Genomic DNA, 17,005 nt, shown 5'->3' with positions numbered 1-17,005 from the left:
TTTTAATGGAGTCTAGTTATCCAGGGTATTAGATTAAGACAAAAATTTAAATTATTTCCAACCCACTTTGCTTTGTTACATCCAAATATTCCTTAAAAATCAGGAATTTTTCTGTGAAGTTGTACATATATAATAAAAACATAAATTAATAATTTAGTAGAAAGCTAAGCAGCAATAAGTAATCATATTAGTAGAAACAGACTAAACCATCCTAAGAAAGACGCATAAGTTAAGACGGTCCCATACTATTTTTGAAAAATTTCTTAAGTTTATTTAAAGTGAACTTATCAAGCATATTAAAATTTTATAATACATTTAGGTTATTCATATTTTTGTGCTCCAGACCGACTAATCAAGGGGTAATAATTTGAAACGTTAAAACCTGAATAATCCAAGAGAACTGAATCACGGTTCGTTTCGCATGACCTTTTGAGCAATTAAAGATAAAAAATAAATAATAAAATGAATAATGAAGAATGAAAACATTGCTTACAATTTTTACACCTTAAGCTAAAATGTTCGCGATTATTTGCTATAATATGCAGTTTTTATATATTAATATGTACAGCTTTTCATACATACTATAGAAGTTGAATAAATCAGACACAAACAGAAAGAGATCTATGGAAATCCATCAGACTTCTGAGTAATTCAAAATAAATTTCTCCCAGGGGAATATACTGTTATTTAGATGGTATAAGCTATTATTGACGTAATCGTGTGTGTAAGAGAAAGTAATCTTGTATAAGAGTAATTTTGCGTTTAAGAATGAATAAGAGTATCTTTTATGTTAGTTATTATTGTGATGTAAGCTACACTATCTTACTTGAGAAAAACTGTAATGTTATAGAAAAGAATGTTTATTTAATCGATTAATATGAAGCAGTTTAAAGACGCTAACAAATTGTATTGACATATCAAAATATTCTGAAATTTAACTATACGTCATATGTATATACATAGAATTATTAAGAAAGGCAGTATGCAAAAATTACTGCATCTGTAAATCTTCAAAAATTGTTTGTTTATCCAAATTTCCTGCATAACTTTATAAAATAATTAAAAGCGATAAAAACACAGCAAACAAAATTAAAATTTGCTATTATGAATAAATATAACTTTTATTTTTGCCAAAAGCACTTATCATGAATTTCATGAACAAGAGCAACATTTACAAGCATCTGCGATAAAATTGTAGAAGATTAGCAGTAAATTTAAATCTTTGTGTGTCTTACCATGCTGTTGAATTTTGATTTCTTTAAATTACGTGCTTCCCAAAAGCCAATAAAAGATTCTAAGATGATACGATTTCTTTTGCCTATTAGAAAATATTTTAAACTGCAGAAATTATCCTAAGACTGCTTTGTGAAAATCCATGCGCCCGATACACTCGATATACCAATTTAAATAAATGTGCCATTACGTATCAAACAGAACTTTACCAGATATGATTGCAAAGCATATTATTGATAGTTTAATTTCATGAATCCCCTGCAGGTTACAATAATTAACTAGAATGACACATACACCAATGAAACTTTTATGCAAATATATTTAAACTATTAAAACTGAAATAAGTAATTTCATAGCTTAATGAATATTTATAGTTACAACGTTTTATCTTAGTCTGTAAAGTCTTTTATAGTCTAGGGTTCTTGAAAATACATACGATAAACTATTTGTTAGATAATATGCAATGCTTTCTTTTTAATGATTAATACCTCTCAAGGGGCATAAGCATCAAGAAAATATGATACATCCCATCAAAGCAAATTCGAAGGAGCTAAAGATCTGAATAACTAATTAATAGGAAATTCTTTAAGCTTAGCTTAAAGTATACGTCCATAGCAGTGATCTTGCATTTAACTTCTCCACTCTTCCCTCGGATGAACAATGCTGACGCCAGCAGAACTCCCAGGTGACAACATGACGCAAAATACTATCTCGATCGAAGCAAAGTTACTCAGTTACACGGCGGCAACTTCTGAGAGGACAAATCTTTCTCATGGACCAAGTAATCAAAAGAAATTAACTGGAAGGTATAACAGTCTCAGGATATACGACGGTTAATTTCAACTAACTGCTCTTTTATAGAAAGCGATGCGAATCCAAACCACTACCCGAAGGAATGAGATAGAGTTTATCTCCCAAGGAGAAAGACGGTGAATAGATTGCAAAAGTTTTGCGATTCCTGAAGAATGGCTTTAAGACGCATTTAAGTGAGCCAGGAAAAGTGTTATCTGGAAAAGTAACAGTATCAAATCTAGCTGCTGGAGAATTCCGTTCAATTTAGAGAAGGTTTCAAATTCTTCGAATATAAGAGACGGTTTAAAGTTTAGTGAGGTCCTACGGGAGATTACAGATCTCTAATTAAACGGAAAGGATTTGGAAGGATAAACTTGAGATTATTTCGTCTGTACAAATTTTTTAATGCTTTCGCTGAGCTGCTCTTTTTTTAAGTATTAAAAATATAGTATAACAAGAGGATTTTAGTGGATTTTGAAGATATCTAAAATATTGATAACGATGAAACTAGGATAAGGTTTCTACTAAAAAATTCCAATGAGAAATAAAAGTTTTTTTTAAAAATAAGCTTTTCTTGACTAAGATTTCTAAAGTTAGTACGAAGAAAAGTCGTTCGATGTGATCAAAACTGTCATTCACTTTACACATTCTGGCTTTCTTCTAATAATTAATAGAGTACAACTAATAGAATACACAACTAATTCTCTGAATTGCAACATTTGATTTTACCACAATATTAGCAACAAACTGTTGCTGGAAAATTAATTAGAATAGCATTCTTGCAAGAAAATTAATTTGAATTTCGAATCTTGAAGTTTCTTTACACTTCTCTCACTAACAACGATACCACATGAAGACTGCAAGTATTAATACATTACAAAATTTTAATGTTTTTTTAACAAAGTTTTGCTTATTAATTCCTACTAAATAATAATGATTGACTATCTCTGTGCATTTTATATATTCAAAACATACCTCAATTTTTTTAATCTTTCCTAAACCTTAAAGCTCTATGGGCTAAGTGTTTTGACTTCTACTCTCCTTGCTCCGTCAATCTGCTTTAAAATCTTTAAATATCATCCAATACATTCACCAAAATTTCGCGAATGTTAGGTTCAGCACAGTACAAACCTTGCACGCTAAAGGTGAACTATGTAATAAATGCTTTTCTTTTCTCTAGAAACTTGATCTCCACTGTACTTGACTGGAGATAAAACAGTGCGTAAAATATGTGCATAAAAGATTGCTTCTGGGATATTAGTACTGACTGGACAACTGCCAATGTTTCTTTTAAAAAACTGTTTACTAACATTTGTTTACAGAAGTATTTTGAAATCAATGTTCTATGAGCCAATGACTCGGCAGATCAGCCCAAAATTTTGCGATTTAGTGAAAATGACTTTGTATCCGAAACCCTGAAATAGTTATCACAGAATGGCAAAGAATCCAGGAAAATGTATCCGCTATTTTACGCATTATTTGATAGTACTACAGAAGGTTGTAGAGACATTAGGTATTTTTTTGGAATCAGGCAAGATGAAAAATTAGCAACCGCCTTCGTCCGGAATCGAACCACGCACCTCAGAAATACCTTATATGCTCCCCCTTTTTTAAAACCCCTTCGAGCCGGGTAGCGAAAACGCGCGCTTATCGCTGAGGCCGGCAGTGTCTTACGCGAGCGTCTCTCCAGGGCCGGGGGCTTTTTTGCTACTACGCCTAAATCCATGAAATTTCCGAAGTATCAACGCATTGTTTAATAGTGCTCTATAGAGTATTTAAACGGCTTATGCTTTATAAATATTTATATATATATATATACTTTAATTACCCTATTTCTTGTTTAAATGCATATTTTACACATTTTATTTTAATTACTCACCATTTTATGAATTTTAACATTATACATCTGAAAACTAAATATATTACTTAAAATTCTCTTTTCGTATGAAAAATTTGAAAACAGGGATCTACACACAGTCCTACGTTACATTCCTTGCACTCGTAATAACTCATTTGCCGTTTTGGAGGATTTTTCCGGGAATATGAACAAACGAAGCATCGTCGTCTCATTTTCTTATCAGTCTCTTCTGAACAAAGTTTTGGAAAATGTCTTTCAGTTAATCTTTCAGAATCAATATCAGAATACCAGAATTTCAGAATCAATATCAGAATATCAGAATTTCAGAATCAATATCTGAAATATTTTGCATCATTTCTGTTTTTTCATGCTCTGTTAAACATTTTCGACGCTTCGATATTGCAACGGTAAAAACAAAGAATTCACGTCTAACAAAATCTAATTATTTTCTAAAAACTGAACTGCAAACCGAAATACCCAACGCTTTAGAGGAAATAAAACTTCTCTACTTACAGTAAACAACTACCACGTGCGAATAAAGTGCGATTTAAAGAGACGTCATAAATCACGCCATTCGGAAACATTTATTTCCCCGTTTGTTTATATAATCAAAAACACGTGTATGTGAGTCATGCTTCTCTCATTTCGAGTAGAAGGTCTAATTTACATGTATCTGAAACCATATGGACATACAGTGCCATCTTGTGGCAGAAATTATAGTTTGAAAAACGTTCCAAAGTACTGGCACAAATACGTGACAGTCGGTAGAGAATGGAACAATCCTCTGGCACGCCTGCGTGTCGGCCGGTAGGTAAGTGCGTTCGTTGCTGGCACGTATACGTGACAGTCGGCGCGAAGGGGTTAAAGAGCGACTGGGGTTTTTAGGGGACCCAATCGCCAAATCCTGGGTGAAGAGAATCATCATCCAACACCCTTTTAGTTCGGGCGCCACTGTGGAGACATTAGGTTAACTGGAAGCAGGCAAGATGAAAAATTAACAACGCCTTTGCCGGGAATCGAACCGCGGACCTCTGGAATACCGGCTCAGCGTGCAGAACCACTACACCACGAAGGCACGCTAGGAAGGTGGGAGAAATACGTTATAAGATTTTTAGGTTTATCGATGCAGAAGAATGCGGAATGCATGCTTTTTGGCATGCGGAAAGGAGGGATAAAATAGATAAAATACCTTATAGTGTTTTAAAAATAATATAGGAAATAATTTCACGGGTATTCAGATTTGTTCCATCTCACAGGTTTTAAACGACTATAATCTATTGACACGCGCGTGCCTGTAATATAAATTCTACACATAGCCCTTATGCTGCACGCATTATGAGAATTAACAGCGAAGCCGAAGTTTTTGCTGAAAACGTTGGAAAATGTCTTTACTCCAAGAACTGCAAGAAAGATGCTACGAAAAAGAGGACTGATTTCATAATGGATGTCACTGAAACATCATAAAAGTTCCTTTTCTCAAACACATAAAGAAAAGTTCTGATTCGGCGGTGCCTTTTTTTGGTGAGCATCTACTAGAGGAAAGAAATATTGCGCATTGACTGACATATAACAAACAAAGGGCAACCTTTAAGAACCTAGTCCCATTACATCGTGGAATTCGATATAAGGTTAACAGTAACCAAGCTGTAACTACAACCGTTCCAAGCTTATTTTCATTTCAGGAAAGTAAAGATTGAATGAGCAATGGGAATTGATGCACAAAATTCATCAGTTTATTTAGTCGATAAGATATGCATATCATTTCACAAATTCTTGATTAATAACATGCTATATATGTTTTTTACAGTATTTGCAGACTGTTTTTAAAATTGCCACTTTTTTACTTATTCGTCTGTATTTAATTAGTATGGAATGTCACATTTTAATTTCAGTAAGACGTCTAACTACTTTATTTGCTCTGTAGAAAAGTGTTCCGCATGACTGCTTTTTTTTTAGCTCAAACGCTCTCACTTTCGCTCGAGAAGCAAAACATGCGGATTATATTGCAAAGTAAAACTGCTTTATTAGCTACTTATACAAAAGGTTAAATAGTTTAAATGAAAATAATAATAAAACTTAAAAAGGACCCACTTCACATAAACACAAATGCAAGAAATGTGAATGGAGCCGTAGCTTTTAATAATTCAAGCATTCTTCTGCCAATGTGAATTGGATTATTGAAGTCATGGCAAAGCACACAAGGTCTATTTACTTAAAAGAATGGTTGTCTTCGTATAGGACATTTTAATGAACCTGAGCCGTAGTCACGTTACTCATAAGGAGGGAAAAGGCCAGAACTGAACTCGTGTTCAAGTCCCTGTATTCAGCGATTTTACCGCTTGGCTGCTATCGTGGTGAACCTTAAGAATTCAACCTTTTGTTTTTAAGAAAGAGTTGGTTTAGAAAATGAACGACATAAAATATATAAAATATCACCTGTGCTTCTATCTCGTTTCTTCTTGGAGCAGCAAGCAGACAAAATACTGAACTTTTCTTTGCAAAGAATAATATAAATTTGCGTATCTCAAAGAAATTTAATCGCTACTTCAGATAATGATAGCTATATTCGCTATACATTTTTTTGGAAATACGTTTTTTGAATTAGCATACTATATAGAGGATAAAGCCATACACGTCTTGCGTGCGCATACATACACATAAACACGCATTTACATTTATTGTTATCACAAAAATGAAAAGCATGTTCGGCAATTTTTAACGTACACATTTTTCTCAAGATCTCAAATCTGAAACTTTCATGATGACTTGCTTTGTAAGGAAGACTTGTAAATTAGAATTGCATTATTCATAAACAAGTGAAGATATATAAATATATATACATATATATCTTCTCAAGCCCGCACGTTAACAGTTATTCTCTTATGTAAGGCATGCAACGGTTTCTTAGCATTACGGCGGCTATATTCAAAGTACCTACAGAATAAATTATTTTGAAAAAGGAAACGCCAGCCAGTTTCTTGTTTTGTTATAATATTACATATTTAATTATTAAAGACATTTATTAAATATTCCAAGCTTAAGGTTAAAAACTCTGTTTTTTTTTCAGATTTTCGTTTAAGGAAATGACGAAACGGAACGCCCACCAGGATACTTTAATTTTCAAAGAGAGAAGATTCACATAAAAAAGGATATTTTTGACTCTTATCCTTACCTATTTGATAGCCTTTTGATGTAATAAGATCAAAAACGGACGAAAAATACTTCTTAAAAGAATGCTTCGTGCTTCGCGAAAAATTTAACGAAGAAAGAATACTTTTCCAAGTTTCGGATATTAAAGTCCATTAACTGTTTATGTCATTTCGATTTTGACCACAAAAATGATGCTTTTAAAAAGAAACTACATAAAAAGACAAGAAATGGTGCTGCCGGCGCGTAGCTTTAAATTTAATAGTAAAATTTTTTTTTCGAGATAAAAGCTCTTTCATGTTACATTTTATGACAAATTGAAAAATGTGGGAATTGCGAATTGAATTATAGAACAAGTTGTGAAGAGAATGTATATGGCTGATAGAATACAACTGATTCAATTTTGAAGGCATGTTTGCTTTGTATTTTCTTAGATTAATGTTTCTGAAACGTTCTAAGTAAAGTATCGTTAAGATCACAATCTTTCGAGACCAGGAAAAAAGCATTTGTATTGCTGAACGTCAGGCGCTAAATATAGGCATACTATGTATTTGATGATATATCAGAAAGCTTTTTTGAAAATGTCAATGCATTATTTTAAATGAGCATAAAAAAGATATTCCTCTCTGAAACTTCATTTCACTAATGATATCGAAGATCGGATATTATAAATTTGAAGTGACTGTGATTTTCAAGGGCTCCAAGAATAAAATATATATTTATCTGCATTTTTCTTTCCTTAAGTACTAAATTAAATTATAGATTTCTGATCCTGCTGTTATAATAAATGGTAATGTCTCACTTAACCACTTAATCAGATTAAATTAATTTATCAAACTATCTGCCGTTTTAATATAAATAATTATATTCGGTTGTACTCACTACATATTTACACATAGAATTTAATATTGGTATACCTATAAATAAAAGAAAAACAGATGTGCATGCATTTCGATGGAAAAATATTTCATAGCTTATTTAATTTGATTCATGTTAAAATACTGTTGCTTAACAGAATTCGTAATTATAACGTGAACCGAATATTACATACTCCCAACATGATTCATCTCAGAAATTTCACAATACCTTTGCATCCTAAATCTAGATTTATTACTGTTCAAGACAATAAATGGTCTAACTCATTTGAACTTATTAAAATAAATAATACAGAGAAAAATCGTTTAAACTTGTTTTACACTCGCGTATATAAAACTCTGGCCTTTCACACACCATATTATCAATTAAGTTTTATATCGCATTTTAAAATTTTTTTTTTTGCACTACGGAATGATTTTGTAGATAAAATGCAATAGTTGCGTGATTCTTACCCTTCTTAATCTTTAATGAGTATAAAATGTGACATTACCTTACTTATTTAGCGTTTCTATTTCTATGACAAATAGATCGATAAGGAAACAATTTTGAATCCACGGCGGCTGTCAACTAACAACTTTATAGATAAGCACATACATTACATCACAACAAGATGAATGCAATGCAATTATTATTATTAAAGCTATTTTGTATTCCATCTCTATCTCTTAGATTAGATCATAGGGTATGGAAGGTTAAATTTCACGAATTGGACAGTTATTTCTTGTCTAACTATTTAAATAAAAGACGATATCAGCAATAAGCTAGTTACAGAACAAACAAAACCGCATGGTTTGCTACGTACTATATCCATTTGTTGATACTCCTTGTGCACAGCTGAACACAGCTAGTTAAATGTTCTTTCGTATAAATGGTCTATTCAGACATTTTGATCTTACCAAAAAAAAAGTCTGTTTTACAATTTTGGGATAAAAGGTTTGTTCTAGATATTGTCATAAAGCATTGCTTAGGTATAGTACGTACAAATCAATAAAAATAACTAACATGCATAAGTACTGAAAAACATGAAAGTACAGTTAAGCAAAGCCAAATTATTATTATCAAATGAACAAAACATCATAAATGAAAGCACTGAGGAAATAGTAAAAAATTACAATAAATTTTTTTATTTAGAAAAGCAGTTATTTCTACTTTGTTTGGAAAATATTTCATTCAAAACAGCCAGTTTTATCTAAGCCGTTTCAAAAATGCATTCATTGTGGCAAATGGAATTTGAAGAATGGCTTCTGGTAGAAAAACTCTATTCAATTCTATTTCTGCGTTGAAGGGGAAGGGGTATGCACCGCAGTTTTAACCCTTAAGTAGGAAGAAAAAACTTTCCGTTATTGTTTAAAAAATATTAACAGATCCTAAATTTCCATTCTCTTAAATTAAAATCTGCTCTATCAACAGATTAATGTAAAATACTATTTGACGATTAGCATACTAGGAAGGGAAATGGAAAAAGAACCTGCTATTTATATAATTTTTGCGTGATTCGTAAGAGTGGAAAACAGGCATTATTTGCATATATATTAAATACTTAAGTCAGTTTTGCTAGCATCTCTGAAGTTTGACAATAGAGAAGAGAACAAGATACTGCAGCATCCATGGGAAATTCATGCCAAGTATTATGCCCGATATTTTTAGTTCTTACCTGTGTTAATCTTGTTTTTTTTGAGACAGTACATAAAGTACCTTGTTCTCCATCTCTGTCAAATTTCAAGAGTACTAACTTCCAGATCATGACGAAATGCCTTGTTGGGAAGCATGATATATGAAAATTGCTAATTATGTCTCACTTAAAAGACAAATGCAAATGAATATATCAAGTACCAGTAAATTAAGCCACGGAAGGGGTAGCGGTAGATGAGCCGATGTCCGGATGGCCAGCCCTCTGCCTTTGAGCAAAGATTTAGCCAGTAGGCCCGGGAAGAGCTGTTTGCTGAGTGCAGCCCGATTCACAGCAGCCTTCGCTTTCAGTCTCTTGCTGAGCCGTTTGTTCAGATGCCGCACATCCATCGAAGAACGAGTCATTGGGGCCAATGAGCCTGGGGCCTAGGGCCGCCCTAGCTGCTGCTCAGGCTTGGCTCCTTGGGCTGAAATGATGGATTAGATCCTCAACATCAACTTCTCCATCAGACACAAATTTACGACACCCATGGCTTCCAGAACTAAGTGTACATTAAAAAAAATATGCAAACATTTCGCACTGATATTATCAAATAATAAGCTGACTTGAAGGAGCTAATTATTACACTAAATCTATTTATTACAAAGCAGTTGAAGTTGTGTAGTTCAATTACACTGATTATAAAATGAATGTTCATAATATATATGAAATAAATTATGTATAGAAGTAACGTATGTAAATTAATAGAATATAACTTTATTCAAGACTAATTTCTATACATGTAATATGCTAAAATTTTTACAAATTATTATATCTATAAATTAAATTTTAACTAAATTTATACTAATCATATATATATATATATATATATATTATTAAAGTGAGATTATCTGATCTATAAATTAAGGAATTATAATGAATGAATTGTAAAAGACCATTTATAAAAAGCAAATTTATATTAAAATTCCTCTTGCGGACGAAAGTAAAAATATAAAATAACTAACTAAAATATTGTTTATACTTATTAAAAGTGTTTCTTAGAAACCTAAAATGTTATGTTTAAATATTCAGCATATCAACACTGCTAAAACGATAAATTTGCACGTATTAGTTTCAGATATAGTCAAGCTATGAAAACTAATTTGTTTACCATACAAGAACGTCTACTTGTTGACGAGCATTTTATTTGAACAAGGAATTGCATTAACTAATTTAATATGCATTTATTAATGTAAAACATACCTTAATATTTCTTATTGCAAAGCCAAAATATGGAGATAGTAATATGCATGCATTAAAATGAATACAAATTCAGAAAATTACAAGTCACTAAAGCCAATATTAAAATTTTATTTTGCTTTTTATTTTAAGAAAAGTGTAATCTGCTGAAATGCCATTTGTTAAAACTTTTTTAATTCATGTGTCCTTCACATAAAGTATATTATTTAGCACCATCCCACGTTTCATACCTCTGAAATTATTAAAACGTAAATACTTAATTGATTTAACTAAGACATGAAAAGAGAATTAAATTTCAAAATAATAATGGTTCGTGTAATCAGTTAATAATACATATGATCAATAGAGACATCCGGATGTACGATAATGTCGAGTTTATTGCGTAATTCAATTTATTTAATGCAAGAATACCATTTCTGTTGATAATTTTATTTAATATTTTTAGAATGCAAACTTTTTAATCAAAAGAAACTTAACATTTTATTATTTTTGAAAAATTAAACTACATAAATTAAACAATGAAATGACCCAATAATTACAAAAAATTTTAAGCATTATGTTGTTAACTCCTGCATTATGTAACTACTTCGCAAAAGCGAAGACATTTTTTAACATTCAGTTACGTGAAAGATATTCAATTATTTGGTACTCTGTAAGTAATATTAACATTCCGGTCTTTAGCTTATCGATTTTCAGCAGCTCAGAGGTAATCATTTTCTTGTATGATTTTAAAATTTCATACATTTAAAATCTTTCACAGAATGTTAATTTACCAAAAGAAGCATACCTGAGATTAACTATATATCTCCCTTTTTTCTGTTTATTTTATCATTAACAAGTCCGAAATTTCTTACGTAAAACAAAACATATCTAGTAATCTAATATTAGAGACATAAACACATACATGCAGATATTTTTCTAACCAGTTTGTATAACAAAAAATTCATAATAAAATTACAGTACAAAAATGTAAAATTTGTATAATTCTTAGTATTTTTCTGATTTAGCTCTTAGATAAAGTAGAAAATTTAAAATATCTTTTAACCTCACTTTATATAGCTATTTTTAATCGCAGTTAACTCAAGCAATCGTAAAAACTGTTGATTCACCTTAGTCCTCTCTAGTTTTGAAAATGCTTTCTGGCCTTGTTGATCGTTATAAATGATTAGAAACATATTTCACTAGAAAAAGTTTTGTAAAATGTTTTGAAAACATTTTGAAAAGGAGTAGTTACATATTTGTTTATATTTCTTATTAGAAATATTAACTGCGTGAAAGATGTTTCGTAACATATACAGGACTCTACAAAATCAATTGTAAAAATCGCTACATACAAGGTGTTTCAAAAGTTCTGTAGGGTCTATCTTTAACAATTGACTGTAGCCCCATAGTTGAAACTTAAGAAATGAATCAATTAAGGTATGCTTTTAGACACTGAAAATTTTGGTCACTAGATAGCTGACGGTAAAAATTGTGAAATTTAAATTTTTATAGAGAACCCTTATAAAGAGAGTCAATAAAAAAAGACTCCTACACTCATGCGACCAAAAATTGCTCAAGCAAAATTTTAAGGGACCGAATAAATATCGCTAAAGATTTAGACACATTAAATATATTATAGAGACATCAGGTTTTTTGAGACTGAACATGAGAAATGCCCTCAGTGAGACTCGAATTCTGAACCTCTCAAATACACATCGAGTATGCTTACAACTACACCAGGAAGGCTTGGGGTAAAGGAGAGAGAAAATACTCACCCTTTTAAAAGAAGACTGAAGTTTAGGGAACCCATTCGCCAATCCGTCGCCACTTAGAGTCATTATTATATTTTTTTTTTTCTGGAGATGTGAAAAATGAGCAGTGCTCTCGAGGGAACTTGAGCTCTGGACGACTCGAATACGCGCCGAGTTAGCTTCCAATTACACCAAGATGGCATGGCAAAAAAGGGGAGGAGAAAACGACTTATAATATTATAAATAGGTTTCTAAATGAACATTTCTAAAAGATACCTTTTACTTCAGCGTGAATGAATACATACGCATGGGCTTCAAACTTCCATTTGCAAAAATTCCAAAATCCGAAAATTTTTATTTAATTGGTTTGATTTAGTTAATTATGACAAAGCACACCGGGGCTATTTGCTTAAGGCGAGGAATGCCTTAGTGGTGGGCTTTCTGAGGGAGCTGGCTTGTAAACATGTTATACATGAAAAAAAAAAAAAAAGACTATGCAGCAAGCCCGTTTACTTGGAATCGAAGCCACGTGAAAACTACCAGTGTTCAGTAATTTTTAAGGCTCATCCGCTGGTGGGCAATTCTTATTTAATATAATTCATGTTTCATAAGACTCCAAAACCCCTATTTTAAGCTTTCTGCTTTCAAAATAAAAGTGACATTTTTAAAACATTTTCGGGGCCAATTTTGCCTATCACAAAATCGGGTTCTGTATGAGAATAATCTTTTCTGGGATAACGAATGAGTTACTGATTGGAGCTATCTGCACAGAAAGCACGTACACAATTTAGATTTTATATACTTGTATTTAAAGATGTTATGCTATCAAAACTCTCCTAGTCTATTCTTCATTTTCTATACACTGCATCCACAAAATGCAGCTTAAAAGTTATCGCTGCAGTATTTTTCTGACATATCCTATTAGTCAGAAAAATATATTATATAATAATTTATAAAAAACAGACCAATTTTTGCTTGTACAAGAGATGTTTTTCGTATAAAAGATTCATTATTTAAGAGATTTTATAGACGTTTTGCTACAATTTTTATGGCATTTCATCAACTTCTTTTAACCACTGCTATTCATTTATAAAATCTTATGTTTTCCATTCTTTATGTGGCTTTTAAAGAGTGATATTTTTAAGGAAATCGCTTAAAGCATTTATAATATTTCTAAAATGAAACAATGTCTTGGATATCAATTAAAAAAATAACGATAATTTCAGTTTATCTCTTCTTTACGAAAAGTTCTTTCTATGCCACTTTTATCATAAACCTCCGTGGTAAATATGCTGATTTTGAATCGAATAGCTTTGATCAACGACTTATACGTACAGCAGAAAATTAGCTTAATTGCAAAATTGAATCAGTGATATTTCACAGAAATACTTGATTAGACTTTTGCAAATAACAGGTCCGACTAATTTTCAGGAAAGATTAAATTTTATACCAATACTTTAAAAGCAATTATTCCTGGTGTAAGAAATAAATTTGCTTAATTTGGAATTCTGTTTTAGAGATCAAAATTTTGTCCATGTTTCAGCTCTCTGATGGCCTCTAAGGAGCTTTCCAAGATTACCTTAAGAACAGTAAATTTTAATAAAGTATGTTTGAAACGAAATTATTCTAATTTATTCTATAAAGATTGCTATATTATAGAATAAAAATATTTCGATACAGTTTTGATGACATAGATATACATAAACAATCAATAAAGGATTCTGCACGTTTAATCCCATTGGTTTACCTCAGTCTGATTAAATCTTAAGATATCAGAAAGATACTCATTCTTTATGTGTAAAATTTGAATAACAATCAGAAAATTTATAAAACGATTTAGGCTATAAGATTAAAGAAAATTATTACCATATGAAAGTATATGGCTAATATTCCGTCTGAATCATTGCTTGTATAATATTAATACTTAATAAATAACTAATATTAATACAAAATTAATATATTATAATAGCATATAATTAATTTTTGATACCCATGTCTAATTAATACCTGCAGTAATTAATTTAAAGTACAGCTTTCATAACAATTAAACAACTTATTTGCACAGAAACTACATAAATACTATTTCTAAACCAAATTTTAGAGAATGATTTTAGGATAATTTTAAAAGCAATTAGCCAATGTGTCCTTTTAAATACCATTAGAAATTTAAAAATTTAAAAATACTAAAACTGCTTAAATAATACAGTTAATGTTAAACCATAAATACCATAAACAAAGTAACTAGTGAGATAATTAGCAGAGGAGTACAAGTAATAATTTTAAATTAGGTACTAGAGAGCAACTCGTAATTACAGAAATTCCTGCATGTACTCCATATTCATATATAAAAGAAATCTAGCTTACAAAAATATTTACTCTAAAGATAATTTTATTTCTTTTTGTAATGAGGAAGTAACTACAGTAATATGTAAGTTTTCTGTTTTTATTAAGGTGTAAGGACATTAAATATTTACTTACGGTTTGAAAATTTGGATTTCATAAGAAATGCATCTATAAACTTATTTAATTTCGGAAGTATAATACAAACAAGTAGTTAGTTGAATCAATAATATACAACACAAATATCACTAAAATTTAAACAACTCAGTTCTGGAAGCTCAGAACTTGCGTGATGTTGGTGTGACGCTGTGCTTTTATTGCTCTCTCTTTCCTCAATGTCAAGATTAGCAAACTTTTGAAATTTGCTGCAGACAAACACAAACAGGGTAGATTACATACAAAACATTCAGTAAATTATCTCCCACGTCTGCGGCGAAATTCTTAATCGTCAGAAAATTAATAGACGTTAGATAGAGTTCAAAGCTCGTAAATCCCAGCAATTGCTTATTTTTACTATGCTTTAAATATAACAGTTAAAAAGAAGGATAAAAAACGCAACAAAGTTAAATAACCAGTTAGTTCATCTCCAAGTAAAAATAACGAACTTCATTCCAAAGATTTGGTGGTAAAACTAAGGAACCAAAAATTGCACGGAAGACATTCGTGTTCTTTTAATCTCCGCTAATGTACCGCCAGCAGCACCAGTTATCGTGAAAGCTTAAGGTCTGGGGGAGGGCGGAAAAATGAAACACGCAATCTGTGGGCATCTGAAAATTGCAGTTAGAATTCGCCACTGCCGCGCGTTAATTACTTAACATTCATTATCAGACCTCAGATATCCCAGTGCATTATGCATTCGTGCAATTGCAGTAATGTCAAAGTTATTTGGTCACCAGACTTTCCATCCCGTCGCACATAATATGCCCCTATCTCTTGAACAGAGAGTTTGGGCTCAGAGCGGTGCTGGTGACTCAACAGTTCCACAAATGAAGTGCCAACGTTGTGTGTTGGGAAGCCACAATAGCTAGGAATTATTATAACGGGCGACAGAAACGTTACTGCAGGATACGAGGATCCATCATCTGGAGGCATTTCGGAAGAATAAAATAATTTTCACGACGTTGTCTCAGAAATTAATCTTTCCATGGTCGTCCCACCCTTTCACTTCAAGTTATCCCTCCCCCTTTAAAGAAAGGAAAGATATTTTAAACGGAAATAATTTCTAGGCAGTGGGAAGAACATTTTGAAGAATTTGGTTTCAGTAAAGAATATTTGCTGGAGAGGGAAGAAAAATTGTTCAAGCGCAGAATATTTTTAGAAGAGATAGATTCAGAATTTTAGCTTTTGGGTGAAACAGAGGTGAATTTTTCATTACTCAGGTCACCACTCCAAAGAAAGAATAAATGAGACATCTTCCTATTTCTAAACTGTTGTATGATCGAAAATTTGTCAAAAGAGTTTTCAAGAATTGTATACATATATGCCCAAAGTTTCTCGTAAAGAAATACTAACTTTGCAGGTTAAATGAAGCTCATTATTCTAACTTCAAAATGATTACATTAATCAAATTTTAAAAAATCAATTTATTCTAATTTAACGATTAATTACACAATGTCCGATCAAGAGATGGGAAAACAGACCGTACATGTTTCGAGCTCTAGAAAAGCAATGCGGTGTGGGGGGGGGCTTTATACATAGCAAAGGCATTCATATAACGGGGAACAATATCTGTTACATCACTTTCGCAGTAACCCGTAGAAAAGTTTTAATAACTTAAATGGATTGCATTTATTTTTTTTTCTTTTTGTAATTTTGCATTATAAATTGAAGCTTCTACATCGGTAGTAAGTATTTCATTGCATCTCTTATAATTACAGCTGAATTCTTCATGCTCCAAACATGAAGCACATCTTAAAGTAACAATCTAAAGCATTTAACTAGCTTAGATTTTGGTTTAGCTTTCAGTTCGACGAATTTAATATTCCTCATTCCTTTAATACTCGGTAAACTGGACAGTCATAAACATTTAACTGTCGAATAGAATTTTATAGCACTAGCGATCATCCTACAGCTGAATTAACTCAAAATACTATTTTAACAAGAGAATCAAAGAAAGCTGCAATTAAATGTTATTTCGTTTTTTACAGAAAGGATTGT

At 31.5% G+C, this 17,005-nt stretch overlaps 1 protein-coding gene across 7 annotated transcripts in view; it reads right to left on the bottom strand.

Annotated features, from left to right (window-relative positions):
* Positions 1–17,005, bottom strand: part of LOC118199700 (CUGBP Elav-like family member 2) — an 807,763-nt gene that overhangs the window by 548,771 nt on the left and 241,987 nt on the right. For 4 of the 7 annotated variants that reach the window (XM_085807858.1, XM_085807857.1, XM_085807855.1 and 1 more), the window contains exon 2: positions 9,740–10,002. The exons of the other annotated variants lie outside the window; for them this stretch is intronic. In XM_085807858.1, the coding sequence (XP_085663984.1) occupies positions 9,740–9,940 (201 nt within the window). In that variant the 5' untranslated portion in view covers positions 9,941–10,002. The remainder of the gene's footprint in view (positions 1–9,739; positions 10,003–17,005) is intronic. 7 annotated transcript variants of the gene reach the window in all.

The sequence above is a fragment of the Stegodyphus dumicola genome, chromosome X1 (assembly GCF_044657685.1).
Source record: "Stegodyphus dumicola isolate Sdum_Otavi_A_Nest chromosome X1, ASM4465768v1".
Lineage (NCBI taxonomy): Eukaryota > Metazoa > Arthropoda > Arachnida > Araneae > Eresidae > Stegodyphus > Stegodyphus dumicola.
This window is presented reverse-complemented; position numbering and strand designations above follow the sequence as displayed.